Genomic DNA, 17,823 nt, shown 5'->3' with positions numbered 1-17,823 from the left:
CACAGTGTGGCCACAGGAAGGTTAAATGTGTAAATTTAAACAAAGCAAGCAAATTTGTCCTACATTTATAATCTTCTTATTGAAAGTGTATTAGAAATATACACTTCTCCAGGAAATTAACGTGCCACCTTAAAAATTGATAATTTTTGATGTCTCGAATTTCCTAAACCTGTTGTCCAATTTAAGTGACTTTTTTAATACGTTATAGCCTTATTCTTTAACAATATCGGTGTAATAATATTTTTGCTAGACAGGTAAATTGTCATTTTATACCGGGTGAACCAATCAAACTGTGTTTTTTTCACCTGTTTTTCACAAGTTCGCAACACTCTGTGAAATATTCTAGCATTTATAAAATACTGAAATTAAAAGCCAAGCTATAGCCTCAGGTTTTCATAACATTTTGTTTTTTGATTCATTCACATATGTTGGATAATAAAAAAGTTAGGTACCTACTTTAACAACTATCCTCATATTCTGCTTAGTTTAACACATTCACAGACACATCTCACACATCTTCATGTTCACACAGTTATGTCCCTCTATAAGTGTTTGCATATGCAGTTGTGTCCGTGAATGTCTTAATAAACAAGCCTAAAATAGGCTATGAGAAATTAACAATTTGATAAATGTCAAATTGTTAACAGTCAAAAAGTGTCTGGTTTGTTGTGAAAATTAGTAGATTTATTATTTTAAAGTTTCAATTAAGTCCGTATTTTTTGTTGTTGTTTGGTAAAAATGGAACGTGATTCAAAGAATTTGACCCGTGATGAGTGTGTGATTTTTTATCTCATACTACCGTTTAATTCACACCAGGGGTACGATTTGCTTGGATAAATTATGCAAAGTCTTGTTTGTTGAAGTATTGGTAGCAAATAACCAGGTTATTGACAAATCCAGAGAAATGCAGATATTCCACTAGGACTTTAAAATGTGATGTACTGTTTGCACTTAAGCTGCAGTGACAACTGATTATCTGCCAATAATTCAGATTTAGGATGTGAGATAATTCAGTTTGAATTACATGACATGTGACGATTCTGTCAAAATACGCTCAGTATTAAAATATAAATTTAGAAGCTGAGAATCTACAATTGGAAGGAGCGCTGTAAGGACCGGAAAGAATAGAGGAAAATTGTAAACAGGGCCAAGTCACACACGCTGCTATAATAATAAAAGACAACAGACTGATTCTCCGCAATAAATGAATCAGAGAGCCCAAAAGGGGGCAAACACTCCGCCAGGAGTGAATGAGCCATGATGATGATGATGATACAGAATATTCCTGTTGACTGGGTTAATGAAATTCGTGATTTGGGAATGAACTTAGACTATAAACTTTTATTTGAATCACATTATATGTCAAAAATTTCCAAATCTTTACAAATGCTTGGTTTTATAAAAAGATGCACTAGAGACTTTCAGAATATTGAAGCAATTAAACTACTATATTGTTCTTTAGTTAGACCTCATCTAGAGTATTGTTCTTGTGTATGGTCTCCATCTTATAATATTTACATATCAAAAATCGAGACAGTCCAACACAAGTTCTTGAAATATGTAGCATATAAACTGGGTATAACTTTTGAGTTAAATCAAGTAAGCTATCATCAAATTTTAAACCCAACTTGGCATTTTCTCATTGCGAAACCGACGAATAATTAAAGATGCAAAGATGCTTTATAGCATAGTTAATTCAACAGTTTTGAGTCCTCAGCTACTTGAGTAGGTTGGTTTCCATGTACCTCTCCACAGAACACGATTAAACCAAACTTTCTATGTTCCTATTCACAGAACCAACTATGCTTATAACAACTTTTTATCTCGAGCACTAAGATGGGCAAATATTCACCCTGATCCAAATTTTTTTTGCGCCGAAAGCTGAATTCATTTCGGGCCTCAGGCGTATGTTTATTTGAGTAGTTGTGGAATATACTGATTCAGCAATTTCTCATGGTTGGTATGGGCCTTTAATGAGAGCGACAAAGAGACATGTATTTATTATACATGTAAAACGATCTAGAAGATATACGCCGGCAAAGCGAGGTAGTACCAACAACCCACTTCATGTCGTAGGTAGGGCTTTCTCAGCACAGCGTTGCCAAAGTAGATTTAAAAAAGAAAATAACAGTAGAAAAAATTATATTAAACTTTTTGTAAACGAATATAATAAACAAATTATTTAAAAGAAAAAAACTATCAATTTTAAAAAAGTGGGTGGACAAGGTTGAATTATATTTCAACGTTTTCACATTTTTTTAAAATGGATGAAAACAATATTTTTTTACTTAAGTTTTTTTCTTTTAAATAATTTGTCTATTATATTCGTTTACAAAAAGGTAAATATTATAATTTTTTCTACTTTATTTTCTTTTTTAAATCTACTTTGGCAACGCTGTGCAACGACACGAAGTGGTTTGTTGGCGCTACCTCGCTTTGCTGGCGTATATCTTCTAGACCGTTTTAAATGTGTAATAAATACATGTCTCTTTGTCGCTCTCATTAAAGGCCCATACCAACCATGAGAAATTGCTCAATCGGTATAGTCATTGTGATATGTAAATCTGTTTGTGATATTTATATTTTATTGTATTATTGTAACTATTTTATTATATTTTAATAATTATTGACACACAAGTATATTGAAATATTATATTACAGTAGACTCGCGATTATCCGAGCTCCTCGGTTAACCGAAGCAAAAGTCATAACTGGTGAGTTACAACTTTCAACATTGGCGCAACATCGCCGCCTCAAAAAAAGAAATGAAGCTTACGCAAAAATCAATCAAATATTTTTTTAAACAGTAATATTGATAAGGTAAATGCTTTTATCTTTTATAGGCAGTAAAAGTTATTGGTTTTGTGATTAAAATATCCACAGTTATGGTTATCTACGTGTTTTTCTATCAATGTAACCAATCTCAGTGTTAACCGAGTTTTTCCATATCCGAGGCAGTCACTTACGCAGATACCTCGGATAATCGCGAGTCTACTGTATAAACTTGTAATCATATTGGGCAGCAGCCCGTTGAAAATTTATTTATTTATTATCTATTGACGGACCGAAGTCCATTAGTACATAATACAATTAAAATGTCACACAAACTAGAAAAACAATTCAAAATAAGATCTAGTACAAAATTGGTAAATACATAATAAACAATAATAAAATTACTTGCTCTCATTTAACAATAGGGCTTTTCATTCACAGTCATTTCCATGTTTCAGTATAATCCGTGTATATTAATATTATATACAGATTATACAACATATGACAGAAGCTCGAAACAAGTGATAATCGATGAAAAGCCCTATTGAGAGCTAGTCCTATAATATAAAGTAATAAAATCTAAATATCTAAAACATTTTGCAATTGACAAATACAACTTATCTTAGAACAAAGACAATAACAGTAATTGACAAATCAGTCCTGAAATTAAAACATTAAGTTAAATATAAATGTAATTGTGTGGAAAACGCAGTAAAGTCGTTCATAAAGAAATCAACATGCGATGATAATGTGTTTGCTAATTTAATAGTTTTATAGAGATAGGAACTTGAACCATAGTTTGTATGGCTAATGACTTCGTGGAAGGTGGTCACAGAACGGGTGGTTCTTGAAGGTACACGTAGACCAATTTTATTTAAGAGTGAGATACAGAATTTATGACCATCAATTAAGTTATATAAAGCAAAGATCTTTATGTTGACGACGACTCTGTAATGAGTCAAGTCGAATAATTTGCAGTAAAGACTCATAACTTTGACCAGTGAAATGCATCTTATAAGCATAATAATGTAAGAATTTACCCTGAACTTGTTCGATTTTATTAATGTGACAATTATATTGAGGTGACCAAACACATGATGCATAATCTAAATGTGGCCTAACCAAAGAACAATAAAGAAGTTTTAAAGAACGACCAGTCGTAAAGTCATAGCTACATCTTTTAACAAAGCCATACATTTTTAATAACTTAGAAACCATGCTATTAATGTGTAGGTTGAAATTCAAGTTAGTGTCAAGAATAACACCCAGATCTATAACTAATTGTTTGAGTCAATTAATTGTAACCTAGTGCCCCATATACTTATAGTAAGAATTTTTCTCAAGATTATCCAAGATTATCAAGGTCTGATTGCAAATTGTAGCAATCCAAATCAGAGGTAATTATGTGAAATAATCTAAGGTCATCAGCAAATAGAAGAAATTGAGCAAAATTGAAAATTTTATTAAATATAAATAGATATTGCATTATATGTTTCCTTCACGGCATATAGTAGAGTGATTTAAGGTGATGCTATATCGATAAAAACCTAAGAAATGCAATTTGAGTAATGCAAATCATAGCAAGAATTATACGGGCTGCAGATCATCCGCAGCCCGGATAATCGGGGTTCTACTGTACCTTAATTTAAGAAGTATGTGTCTAAATAACTCACCTTTATTTTCAGAAGTTTTTGTATAATTCTTCTCTGCAATGAAGTCCATCTCCTCATCCGATTCATCACCAAATAGGGATTTTAAATCCTTCTTACCACTACCCATGTTTGTTCTAGATTCTAAATCAGATTCGAATAGTTCACTTCTCACTACACGTTCTTCAGCTAAAACTTCTGAAGCTGTTTTGAATGAAGCACTTAGTTTCTTTTGGAGATTATTCTGTTCCTGTTGTACTTCTTCGAGAGCTTCTCTAGCTGTCTTAAATGTGGGTAAACTGTTAGTAGGTTCACTTGTTGATGAACTTTCTAATTTGCCTAACTGCTGCTTCTTGGTGATGTTTCTGAATAGATCAGACAAAGTTTCATGTTTTTCTGCTTTAGGCTCGAAAGTCAAGAGTTTTTCATACACGATTTCATCCTCAGTGAACTTCTTGATGCTGGAAATCTGAAATTAAATTCTCTAAAAATAACTGAATGAAAATTGAATGCGCTGTCCATTTGACGACAGATATAACTTATTTCAGTTTATGTAGGTTTCTGATAATCCCAAAAACTGGCCACATATCTATTTAAAATACGCAGTAATATTTTTGTAATTCATGAAAATATGTTACCAGTTACTCGAAAATAATTTGTAAGGTCATTATTTGACAGCCATATCTGACACTGATAAAGATAAAGTGACATTTGATTTGATGTTTACAAATCAGTGTTGCCAACTTTGATAAACAAAATTTCACTATAAAAATAAATGATAATTATGGATAAACTTAAATCAGGCTATTATTATTATAAATTGGTTTCAACTATGTGTATTACATCTATTAAAATATTTTGAAAATTTTATTGATTTGTTAATTCCAGTTTCAAATCATTTATTGTTTTTCCATGCTATGCCGCTGCAGTGTTGCCGTTTCCTCATTTTTTCCGAAATATTAATGCAGTCTTAATTCTAATTTGGAAAAGTGCAAACATTATTATTATATCTAGTTTTTTAACATTTAAACTTTGTGGAAAATAACGAAACTGTTATTAAAAAGATTAATTTATGTAAATAGAAAAATAAATGACAAACAAATTAATTTTTTATGATTTTTTCAGATGTTACAGTTGAGAGTTTATTTCGATTCATGGGCAAAAATCTTTAGTTTCTTCTTATTATACGCTGTTGTCCCTCAAAATACCTACTATTTTGTCTATAAAGCATTATTTTCATTAGTAGAGTTAGCGGTCGAGTAGACTAGCATGCTCTTTAGCAGAACTAGTCTACTTGCTGAGTAGCCGTTTTACTCTACATACTCCACTCTACTATAATCTAGTACTTTACTCAACCAATTACGTTTTCATTGGTAGAACTGCAGGGATAGTTAGTACTTGGCCAGATTACTCGACCGCTAAGTCTACTAATGAAAACAAGGCGTAATAGATCTGATCAGTTGCCTTTTTTATGTCAGCTGATTTTAATTTAATTCTACCATTGTTCTCATTAGCCATCATTTATGTTTCTCTTTTGAACTCATCTTCATCTCATTTCTCAGTTAGGAAAAGGTGACTTCTTTTCTTTTTCTCAAAAATACTTGCTTTATATCTACATTGGAATTCATTTTATTGGTCATGACTATTCATGCTGTTCATTATGGACCCAAGATATTTTATGTTCTTAGCTATAAAGTAAGAAGTAAATCCCTTTACATTTCTAGATCCTTTTAAAAATTCTTAAGCCACGTATATAAGAAATTATAATCAATAAAGCTGAGAACTATTAAAAAATCTCCCAATAAAAGCCGTAGTTAAGCTGACAAACCTAATAAATGCTGCTTTTAGATTGAGATATGTTCTGAGACTCTGGAAAGTAGCCGAAGTCATTATGATCGCTAAACCAGGTAAACCTCCTAATGAAGTGACATCGTATCGACCAATATCACTCCTTCCGGTGATGTCAAAATTATTTGAAAAACTCCTATTGAAAAGATTAAAACCAATAATAGAAAGAAAAAATCTTATACCAAATCATCAATTTGGTTTCAGAAATAAACATTCCACTATAGATCAAGTTCACCGAATAACGAATATAATAGAAAAAACATTAGAAGAAAAGAAAGTCTGCTCTACAATCTTCTTGGACGTAGCACAGGCACTTGATAAAGTCTGGCATGAGGGTTTAAACTATAAACTAAGAACGTTCATGCCTAAACAGTATTCGAAACTCCTAGAATCATACATTGCGAATAGATATTTCAGAGTTAAACAAGAAGAAGTGTACACCGATTTAAGGGAGATCAAAGCTGGCGTGCCACAAGGGAGCGTATTAGGTCCGGTCCTGTACCTATTGTATAGTGTGACATTCCAGAACTAGAACAGAACACTATTGCCACCTTTGCTGATGATACAGCTATACTAGCGATAGGAGACACTAGTGAAGAAGCGACTGATAAGTTGCAACTCTCAGTAAATACAATACATACCTGGACCAGAAAATGGCGAATAAAATTAAATGAGTCTAAATCGGCACACATTAACTTCACAAATAAAAAAATAGAAAATTTCCCAGTTAGAATAAATGATACCCAAGTTCCTTATGCAACATCAGCAAAATACTTGGGCATCACCCTAGACGCGAGACTGCGCTGGAAAGTCCATGTCAAAAAGAAAAGAGATATGAGGTATAAGAGATTGTATTGGATGATTGGAAAAAATTCAATATTATCCATTCATAATAAATTATCCATTTATAAACAAGTACTGAGGCCAGTATGGGTATATGGGTGCCAACTCTGGGGTTGTACCAAAGCTAGTAACCTACATATTATCCAGAGATTTCAAAACAAAGTACTGAGGAACATTGTTGATGCTCCTTGGTATATCCGTAACAGCAACCTCCACCAGGACCTGGGTATGGAAACTGTGACCGAAGTAATCAAGATAACAGCAACAAGTCACGAGCAGAGGCTGCATAGTCATGTGAATGTCGAGGCAATCCAGCTTCTTGACAACACTGAACTAAAGAGAAGACTCATGAGGACAAAACCATTTGAGTTAGTGTAAATGTGTAACAGTTTAGTGTAACAAGCAGGGCATAGTGCTGTGATGTTATTGCATGTTAATTGTAGTGCATTAGTTGATAGATATAATAAGAGTAAGCCATAGGGTATGCCCTTAGATTTAAGTATTTGTTATTAAGTTAGGTCAGAGAATAACTGATAATTGGTCATTTGTGACTAGATAGCAGTATGCATACATCGTACAGGTGTTATAATAAAAAAAAACCAAACCATAGCTACGAAAATCAAGTACTGTCCTTAGCTTAATGCAGCGAAAGACAATTACAAGAGATAAATTCTTAAGTCATGGACAGCAAAATAACTGCATAAGTAAACTTTTCCTGAATGTAAACAGTAAGTAAACAAGGAAGCTTTTCCTGGATTTTAGTAACTTTCGTGGTTTCTATAATTATAAGATATGCCGCTTGTCCGCGATTTGTTTAATTTTATCTATGTGCTCTTAGATACATCTCCATATTTCTTCTGCATGTTGAAGAATCTGCAAAACCCACTGCTTTCTATAAATTTGAGAGTGTCGTCGGTTTCATGCATTCCATTACTATTATGTATGTCTCATCACCGCAGTACCACCTCGTTTGGTGTGGGCAGATCTGTGCCAAACGACGCCAGGACATACAGCCCATTACTTCCTGTTAGTTTCTTGATTATGCCGTTCGTAGTTGTTACTTTCCCTCTCGTTTTTATGCAGTGTTGTCTGTAAGTTAGGGGCCGGTCCAGAGTTACTCCAAGTCTGCTGCGAGTGGCATGCGCCTACAGGACTGTGTCTGTCACAGCCTTGTGGGCCATCACTGGATGTGTTCCGCTTCATGTGTTGGTAGTAGAAAGAAAAGAACTATATGAGAGAAGAGACCTTGAGCTCACTATGGCCGAGAGAAGACAGGAAAGAGAAAGGTCAATTGAAAGATGGCAGGAAGAATGGAACAACACGGAGCATGTGGCACAGTGGACAAAGATGCTGCTCGCTAACTTGAAAGATTGGATGGACTGTGGTCACAGACGCAGGTGCTCACAGGACACGGGTGTTTTAGAGCCTGCCTCTCTAGGTTTGGAAAGGCTGACACTGACGAATGTCTATATTGCAGACACCCAGACACTGTTACACATACGATGCTAGAGTGCAACAGATGGATAGCAGAAAGGAAAAGAATGGAAAGAGAGACAGGTGTGAGTTTTGTGACAGTGCGAGGAATTATTGAGAGAACGATTGAAAATAAATCTGGTTGGACTAGTATACACAACTATATCAGTGTAGTGATCAAGAAGAAAGAAGAGGAGGAAAAACAGCTGCACCGACGATAGGGGGAGAGGGAAATATATTGTAAGTAGAAGGTAGAGGGAATAAGTTTTGATGAGAGGCGAATAGGCGAGTTAGATTGTATAAGACAGATTGTGGGAAAGAAGCTCTAATAAAAAAAAATTTACAAACAAAAAACCCAATTTTGGGACCAAAAAAAGGGGGGAACGGGGAAAAGGAAGGGCCTCCTTGATTACAGTCTGTGGATAAATGAAGGTAAAGTGCTTCGGAAGCGATGTCGACCTTGCAGCGGCCATTCCGATTTTGGAGCGCTGGATAACAGAGGAGGGTCTGGTTTAGCAGGTAGGTATTCGAGAGAGCGTTTTAAAGTACCTCGGGAACTATCGCTGGGACTACGAAGAATGAATCCTGCACTAAGGTCAGTCAGGCGGCGTTCTGGACTGAGATGTCTTTTGAAGATTCCAGACCCCCCTCTTTAAAGATGAAAAAAAGAGTTACTCCAAGATAATTAGGTTGGTATTTTGTTCTAACGCATTACCATTTCACGTAATTTGGTGTTTTCATTTAGCTTACTTTCACGAAGAAGGAACACACAGACTTGGGTTTTAGAAGGATTGTGTCTCACGGATAACTGCAGGTAGTTCGTAACTCTTGTTTTTAAAACAGTTTTGAGTTTCTCTTCTACTTCTTTAAAACTACTTCCTTGAACACATATTGCAAGATCGAGGAAGTGCTTGGTTTCAGTCGGCATAGATTGGTCGTTTGTATATTATTTTGAAAAGAATTTGTGCTAAAACACTTACCTGTGGTACATCGTTTTTTTTTTAATTCTCCACATACTTAATTTGCCCTTCAACATTCCGAAAAAACATCAATTTTACATTAAAGAATATACGATTCTACCTAGATTGGTAGTCATTTTGAGAGTATCATACAATTTATGGAGCAATTTCTTATGCCTCGCTATGTCGTGGTTATTTCACTGTTAGTTTTTCTTCGAATCCCTCTTCAATGTGTTCTATTAGTGCGAGGACTTGACTAGTGCAAAATTTGCTGGGTCTGAATTCTCATCGTTGTGGAATGAGGTGTTTGTCAACATTTTTTATATTCAGGCCAGGATGTCTGTCTTATAGTATAAAAAGTGACACGAGGAGGAAATACTTATGAGGATTTTCTGGGACCTTTCCAGGTTTTAACAAGGCTATCTCCACAATTTGGGAATTTCGCAGGCTTTACAGCATGTGTTATAGAGCGTGACCCGTCAAAATAGCCCGGTCAAAACAGCCCCGTCAAAAAAGCCCCGTCAAAATAGCCCGAACACAAAATAGCCCCGGTCAAAACAGCCCCGGCTAAAATAGCCCCGGCTAAAAGAGCCTCTTAGAAAACACCTCCAATAAAAAGTTTTACCTTTTAACGGAGTACCATTTATTTTAAATTACTATACTAATTGGGAAATAAGCCACAATTTTCTTAAAAAAATTATTTTATTAACCTTTCGACTTCCACTTCGGACGTCGTTGTCATAATACAAAATATTAATAAATTAAACAAAAATGTTGTTGCTCAGTAAAAAAATTCTTCTAATAATTTAATTTAATCTGACTCATTCATATTGGCAATTCAGACGTACAGTATGGTGCAAATGGAAGGAATAAATTCGTTAAATAAATTCCACTATTGAGAAACAAGCGACGTTAAATACAGTGGTAAATTACTGTCTACAAGTTAAAACAAAACTTAAGTGAACGAGACTCGGGATCGTCAGTGTGCGGAAAAATGTCACGCCCGAGTGCAGTTCGGACAGAACTGTCAAATTCTTTAAAGCCAATATGTTTCTAACATAAACCTAAATAATAATAAATTGTAAACATGTTTCATGAAATCGCAAGACAATCTAAATTTAATTTTATAAAATCCATGTTGTTTGTTCGTGTTGTTTGTAAAATCAGAAAAGTCGCTGGAATACAACAAACCATGTGCCTGATAGATTTGAAGAAAGCGTTTGATAGAGTGAGAATTCGGGACGCGATACATTTATAATATGAAAAGGGAATATCACTGGATTTAGTAAAAACCATTGAGAATATACAGGGTGTTTGGTAAAGAATGGGCCATAGCTTAACCTCAGATTCCTGAGGTTAAAATAGGACGATTTAAGCTAACTTACCTTAGTACGAAAGTTGATAATGGGGTGTATTCTGTAACACATCCGCTAAATTTTAGAGGCCTCTAAAATTTTAGCGCCCGTTAAAAATATTTTGGTATTCTGTAAATCATACATCCGTTAAAATCATAACCTAAACCGTTAAAACTCCCTCTAAATAAAAATATTTTAGAGGATGTCAAAACGTACCCGCTAAATTTTTAGCAGTCCGTTAAATGTGGTTTAATTATTTTTGTTGGGTTATGTGTGTATGAATAGTAGTTTATTCTTGTATTATACTGGAGATAAATATTTAAAAATGGCAAATGGCTTTCTGTATTTGGTGAAGAAGCACTTAATAAATAATAATGAAAGGTAAGTCTCATTTTACTTTACAATCGACACAGTACACCTATAAGCAACAAAATTCAAATTTTTGTTTCTTTTTGTAGAGCTGATTTTAGATTTCAACAAAAACAAAAAGTAATTGACCTGAAACTAACTACAATTACCATTTAAAAGGAAGTAGGTACCTATCTACCTAGAAATGTGATTGAAAAAGTGGTGGAAGTCAAAGATGTTTGTCAAAGCAATTAAATCCTATTAATGCAGGTAAAATTATTTAAAGTTATTGTGGAACATTACAAAACGTACCAATGTTTATAAAGGTGAAGTTTCAGAAGGGTTATAACCAGATACAGATTAATAAGATGACCTTACTGTTATTGAAAATAGACCATTTGACCAAAATTAGTGTCGAAGGGGAGAAGAAATAAGATAGGTATGCAATTTTTCAGCAATATTTTAATGTAGGTATAACTTTATAAATAAAAATGTTTAATTGGAAAATGTGAGTTTTACTAAAAAATAATTAAATCCAAAATCCAATAAATATTATTTTCTAGGAAACTGTCAATTTCTTCTTCTTCTTAAGGTTTTTGGCCTCTGACAGTCAGTTTTCGGTCAATTTCTAGGTTAAAAGTAGTTCAAAAACGATCAACGTGCAACGTTGCCGTATTTGTTCGAAAACCTTTTAGAGGATTCCTCTAAAAAAATATTATTTTAGCGGTCCTCTATAAGATGTGTTTACAGAATGTGAATCTAACCCAAAAGTTTTAGAGGACCGTTAAAAGTTAAATTTTAGAGGCCTCTTAAATTTAACGGAAATGTTACAGAATACACCCCAATAACCGAAATACGAAAGTTAAACTTGTATTTTATTTATTTTTGAATATTTCCTGACAGGCATAGAACAACACGAAATTTGGTAAGTGGTGCTGGTACTGTACACCCTACTAAATTATGTTAAACAAACGTTTCTGGCGACTACCAGAGGCGTACGACGGAGGAACGTGAATGGTTGACCCTTCCCAAATTCTACGCCACTGGCGGAATTGCTATTTTAGTGCAATTTTTTGATTCTCCAATACTTTCTATATATATAACATAATCTTCATTCGTAACGATAAAGCCATTAGTTTTCGAGATATTTGAAGATAAAAACGAAGGAGCATTATATTAATCAAAATAAGTGTGCCTTTTCATTTTTAACTTCAAATATCTCGAAAACTAAAGACTTTATCGTTAGAAATGAAGAGTATATTATTTGCATAGAAAGTATTGGAGAATCTAAAAATTATGCTAAAATAGCAGTTTCATTAGTGGTGTAGAATTTGGGAAGGGTCAACCATTCACTTTCCCCTGTCGTACGCCTCTGGTAGTAGCCGGAAACGATTATTTAACATAATTTAATAGGATGTACAGTATCTACACTTTCTACCAAGTATCATAAGGATACGTCAAATAGTTTTATAGTACCGGGCACACATAGTTCTTAAAGTTTTAAATAAAGAATAAATTATTTAAAAAAAAATGAATACTTTAAAATAATTTGACATATCCATGTCATACTTGTCAGAAAGTGTAGGCACTGTATGTATACCCTACTAAATTGTGTTAAATAATCGTTTCTGGCTACTACCAGAGGCGTACGACAGGGGAAAGTGAATGGTTGACCCTTCCCAAATTCTACGCAACTGATGAAACTGTTATTTTAGCATAATTTTTAGATTCTCCAATACTTTCTATGCAAATAATATACTCTTCATTCGTAACGATAAAGTCATCAGTTTTCGAGATATTTGAAGTTAAAAATGAAAAGGTACACTTATTTTGATTAATGTATTATGGTCCTTCGTTTTTAGCTTCAAATATCTCGAAAACTAATGGCTTTATCCTTACGAATGAAGAGTATGTTGTTTACATAGAAATTAATACATAGAAAAATAGCAATTCCGCCAGTGGCGTAGAATTTGGGAAGGGTCAACCATTCACGTTCCCCCGTCGTGCGCCTCTGGTGGTAGCCAGAAACGTTTGTTTAACATAGTTTAGTAGGGTATACAGCACCAGCACCACTTACCAAATTTCGTGTTGTTGTCAAATGCCTGTCAGGAAATATTCAAAAATAAATAAAATAAAAGTTTAACTGTATTTCGGTTATTATCAACTTTTGTACTAAGGTAAGTTAGCTTAAATCGACCTATTTTAACCTCAGGAATCTGAGGTTAAGCTATGGCCCATTCTTTACCAAACACCCTGTATATAAAAATAACATAGCTATGGTAAGATGTAAAGGAAAACTATCGCAACCTATCAAGTATGAAACTGGCATTAGACAAGGAGATTTGCTGAGCACATTAATATTTAATCTGATAATGGATGAAATCATAAAGAAAGTTAAAAAAGAAGAGGATATAGAATGGGAGAAAAGGAAATAAAGATAATATGCTACGCCGACGACGCCATAATAACAGCCGAAAATGAAGACGACCTACAAAGATTAATTAAAGAATTCGAAGACACAGCGTTCATATATAACATGGTGATCTCAACAGAGAAAACAAAATCGATAGTGATATCAGCGGAACCGAGACGATGTAAACTGGTCGTAAATAACAAAATAGTAGAACAAGTGATGAAAACGGAATAATTGGTAATAAAACTGTCAAGTTACGGAAAAGTGGAAGAAGAAGTACAAAAACAAGTGAACATGGTGAATAGAACAGTAAGATGTCTCAACAACACAATCTGGAGAAACAAATACCTCATAACGGAAACGAAAACCAGGATATATAAATCAACTATAAGACCGATAATGACGTACACAGCGGAAACAAGAGCAGATACGGCGAAAACAAAAAGACTGCTGGAAACAGCAGAAATGAAAGTCACGAAAAATAACAAAACCAAACTCTACAATGTGCGAGATGTGGATAGAGGAAATAAACATGTGGAACAAAAGAAGAAAAAATAAAATGGAATCAACACATAAAAAGAAAATAGACAGACATAGACAGAAAATAGAATAGTACGAATAGCAGGAGACAAATCGCCAAATAGAAGAAGATCATTGGGACGACCGAGGAAAATATAGTCAGAAAACGTCAATTGAGGCTAAAAATCGAAGTAAAACATGAGCCTATTTAAAAAGTAGGAAGAAGATGTTGTTTATTCTGAAAAGGGAGAACACAACAAAGAGAACATCATTACTGAAAATATACGAAAAAAAATGAACTTACCATTTTAGCTAAAGAATTTCTGTACATCATCATAGTAGTATTGGCTGAAAAAACTTCGTATTCTACGTCTACCGCACAGTCTTCTACATCTTTCTTATCTAATTCTTGATATTCTTGACATTTTGTGTAATTTTCGTAAAGAACTTCCAATAACTTATTCACATACTGTTCCCTGGCGACTAACGTAAGGCCTTTGACCTTGTTTGATGTAGACGCAGCAGCTTTGACACGAGAATGTTTAGAGAATAGTTTGTCCACTGTCTCTTGTGATATTTCCTGAAATTAAAGATTAACGTACAATGAAATCGCAATGTGTTGTATGACCACGATTATATAACAGCTCATTCCCTGGGCCCTTACCAGGGCCTGGTGACACTTTAAATAGTGCCAGCTTGCTGTCTCCATTTTAGGGCAGTCAATGAAGGTATTTGGTCCGAATTCCATCCTACTACATCGATTTACTTGATATTTTTATAGTAAGTAGGGAATAGCTCAAGAAACAAAGTCTACCTTATTATACTATGGCGCTTTTATCTTGGGGGCGGTTCCCACCCCTTCGAGGGGTAGAAAATTGTTTTGTCAAAATAACCACGGAAGTGGCTATACACCCTATTCTTTTTGAAAACTCAATACTTTTTGAGCTATTCGTGGTTGAAAATTGGCCATTTTCAACCACGAATAACTCAAAAAGTACAAATGTTCAATATAAAAAACATTTTTGTAGCTTATAAAAAAAAACAAATAAACTCGTTCCTTCATAAATCTTCTGGTTATAATACAAAAAGAGATGTGGTAGGTGAAAAGAGTTTGTTTTTTTGGTGCATGCTCAAATCGGTGTACTCAACTTGAAATAACAGAGAAACTGAGAAACGGTCGATTTTAGATGTATAATGCTATCAATACCTTTTGTAGAGCTTGAAAAAGACCTTTAAAATGAGCAATATTAAATGTCGATTACATTCAAACTAAGCGAGATATGCTGCAAAAAAAAATTGATGACGAATGTATTTTAAGAAAAAATGAGAAATATATTTAACCCCTCATCCACCAGAATTTAAATGCATCGTTTTCCTTCTACAATACCTTTTATTATAGTGTTATTTATATGTTCAAAAAGTTGGACGGGTTTAAAATGAATGGTTTTTTGAAAAAAAAAAAATAAGATCAAATTATAGAGCGCATTTTTAAATTTTCTTAAAAATCTCCTTTTTTCTCCATGTAACTCGAAAATGATAAAAAATAAAAATAAAAAATAAATGAGATACAAAAAAAGATACTATACAAAAATGTAGGGGTTTTCTAGATAAAAATTTTGTTTTTGCTTTTCATTACTGTATCTCTTATCATTTTCAAGTTACTTGCAGAAAAAAGAAGATTTTTAAGAAAATTTAAAAATGCACTCTATAATTTGATCCTATTTTTTTCACAAACCATTTATTTTAAACCCGTCCAACTTTTTGAACATAGAAATAACACTATAATAAAAGGTTTTGTGGAAAACGATGCATTCAAATTCTGGTGGATAAGGGGTTAAATATACTTCTCATTTTTTCTTAAAATACATTAGTCATGAATTTTTTGCAGCATATATCGTTTAGTTTGGATGTGATCGACTTTTAATATTGCTCATTTTTATAAAATGTCTTTTCACGCACTACAAAATGTATTGGTAGCATAATACACCTAAAATCGACCGTTTTTCTATTATTTCAAGTTGAATACAGCGATTTGAGCATGCACCAAAAAAAAACTCTTTCCACCTACCGTATCTTTTTTTGTATTATAACTAGAAGATTTATGAAAGAACGAATCTCTTTGTTTTTTATAAGCTACAAAATTCTTTTATATATGTAGTTTTTTAGTTAGATGCATAGTTTTTAAGGTATTTATTCGCAAAAAACCGTTCGAAAAGGTGTTATGTTTCAATGAAAATTTTTTGCTTACTTAGAAATCCAATGAAATTTATACAGGGTGGTGAATCGTAAAACGGGCCATAGGAAACTCAATGTAAAATTCTAAACTATTAAATTTCTGTTTCCCTAATTATTTTACATCAAAAGTAATGAGAAGTTATTTGTAGAGGATTAAAATCTGTATTAAAAATAAAAGTTAAAATTGTTCTACGATTTAAACACATTCCAAAATTTTGAAAAATACCTACATTTGCCACAGTAGATATGTGTGTAAAAGTTAGGCCCACGTTATTATTTAGCTGATTGTTCGCACACTATTGACTGAATAAAACATCTTTATTATTATTACTTTCTCCTCAACTGAGGGTCTTTTATCAATTTTATTATTTTTTAAACAAGAAGTGATAAAATAAAAATTTTGACATTTCAAATATTTATATCTTCACCCTAAGTTACCGAACGCAACCGATACACATTATGGCACTGTGTGTGGATTAACTCTGGCGTGAATCTGTGAGAAATTTATTATAATTTTGGAATGCTTAATTCGTAGAACAATTTTAACAGTTGTTTTCAATACAGATTTCAATCCTCTACAAATAGTTTCCCATTGTGTTTTGATAAAATAATTAGGGAAGCAGGAATTCAACAGTTTAAAATTTTACATTGAATTTACTATGGCCCGTTTTCCAATTCACCACTCGGTATATTTGAGGTCATGTGAATAAAAATAACCAATTACAGCAACATTACACTGATAACAAATTCCCTGTGGGCTGTTTTCACTTCATTGCTACAGATAGGTACGCATGCATGTCAATTTGACGTTTCACACAAATTAATATAAAATTCAACATGTCTAAAGCAAAAAAAAATTCTTCCGAATAACCCTCGAACATTGATAAATCCTCAAAAATTAAATAACAGATTTCTTAAGCTTGTTGCTTATTGTAAACAGACCTCCGACTACGGCGTCGGTCTGTCTCCAAGCAACAAGCTATTGAAATCTGTTATTAAATTTTTTCGCACAATTATCAATGTCCTCGGGTTATTACTACTGAAGACGGCCAATTTTCAACCACAAATAACTCAAAAAGTATTGAGTTTTCAAAAAAATATATAGAACAATTTTTGCTTAGAATTAGGTTCTACAGCCATTTCCGTGGTTATTTTGACCAAAAAATTTTCCACCGCCCCCAAGATAAAAAGCGCCATAGTATGTAGGGTAGACTTTGAATTAGGAGATACGTAGAGGCTAATCCCAAAATTTCATTAAAATTCATCCAGTAGGATAGAATTCGGAGGTAACATCCTGTTCTTGCTCTCATTGACTGGCGTATTTATGGATTTACCCACAAGTCTTCATTTTGTCTTGAAAAACACTGTATTACTTGTACACTTCTAAATGTAGGTCAAACCGGCAACAG

At 33.5% G+C, this 17,823-nt stretch overlaps 1 protein-coding gene across 1 annotated transcript in view; it reads right to left on the bottom strand.

Moving 5' to 3' along the window:
• The window catches only part of LOC126881942 (ATP-dependent DNA helicase Q5-like), a 94,808-nt gene that overhangs the window by 35,827 nt on the left and 41,158 nt on the right, over positions 1-17,823 (bottom strand). The window contains exons 9-10 of the mRNA XM_050646679.1: positions 14,484-14,759; positions 4,446-4,890 (exon numbers count right to left, since the gene is read on the bottom strand). Of these exons, the coding sequence (XP_050502636.1) occupies positions 4,446-4,890; positions 14,484-14,759 (721 nt within the window). The remainder of the gene's footprint in view (positions 1-4,445; positions 4,891-14,483; positions 14,760-17,823) is intronic.

The sequence above is a fragment of the Diabrotica virgifera genome, chromosome 3 (assembly GCF_917563875.1).
Source record: "Diabrotica virgifera virgifera chromosome 3, PGI_DIABVI_V3a".
Lineage (NCBI taxonomy): Eukaryota > Metazoa > Arthropoda > Insecta > Coleoptera > Chrysomelidae > Diabrotica > Diabrotica virgifera.
The sequence above is the reverse complement of the archived record's forward strand: the minus strand, read 5'-3'. Positions and strand labels throughout refer to the sequence as shown.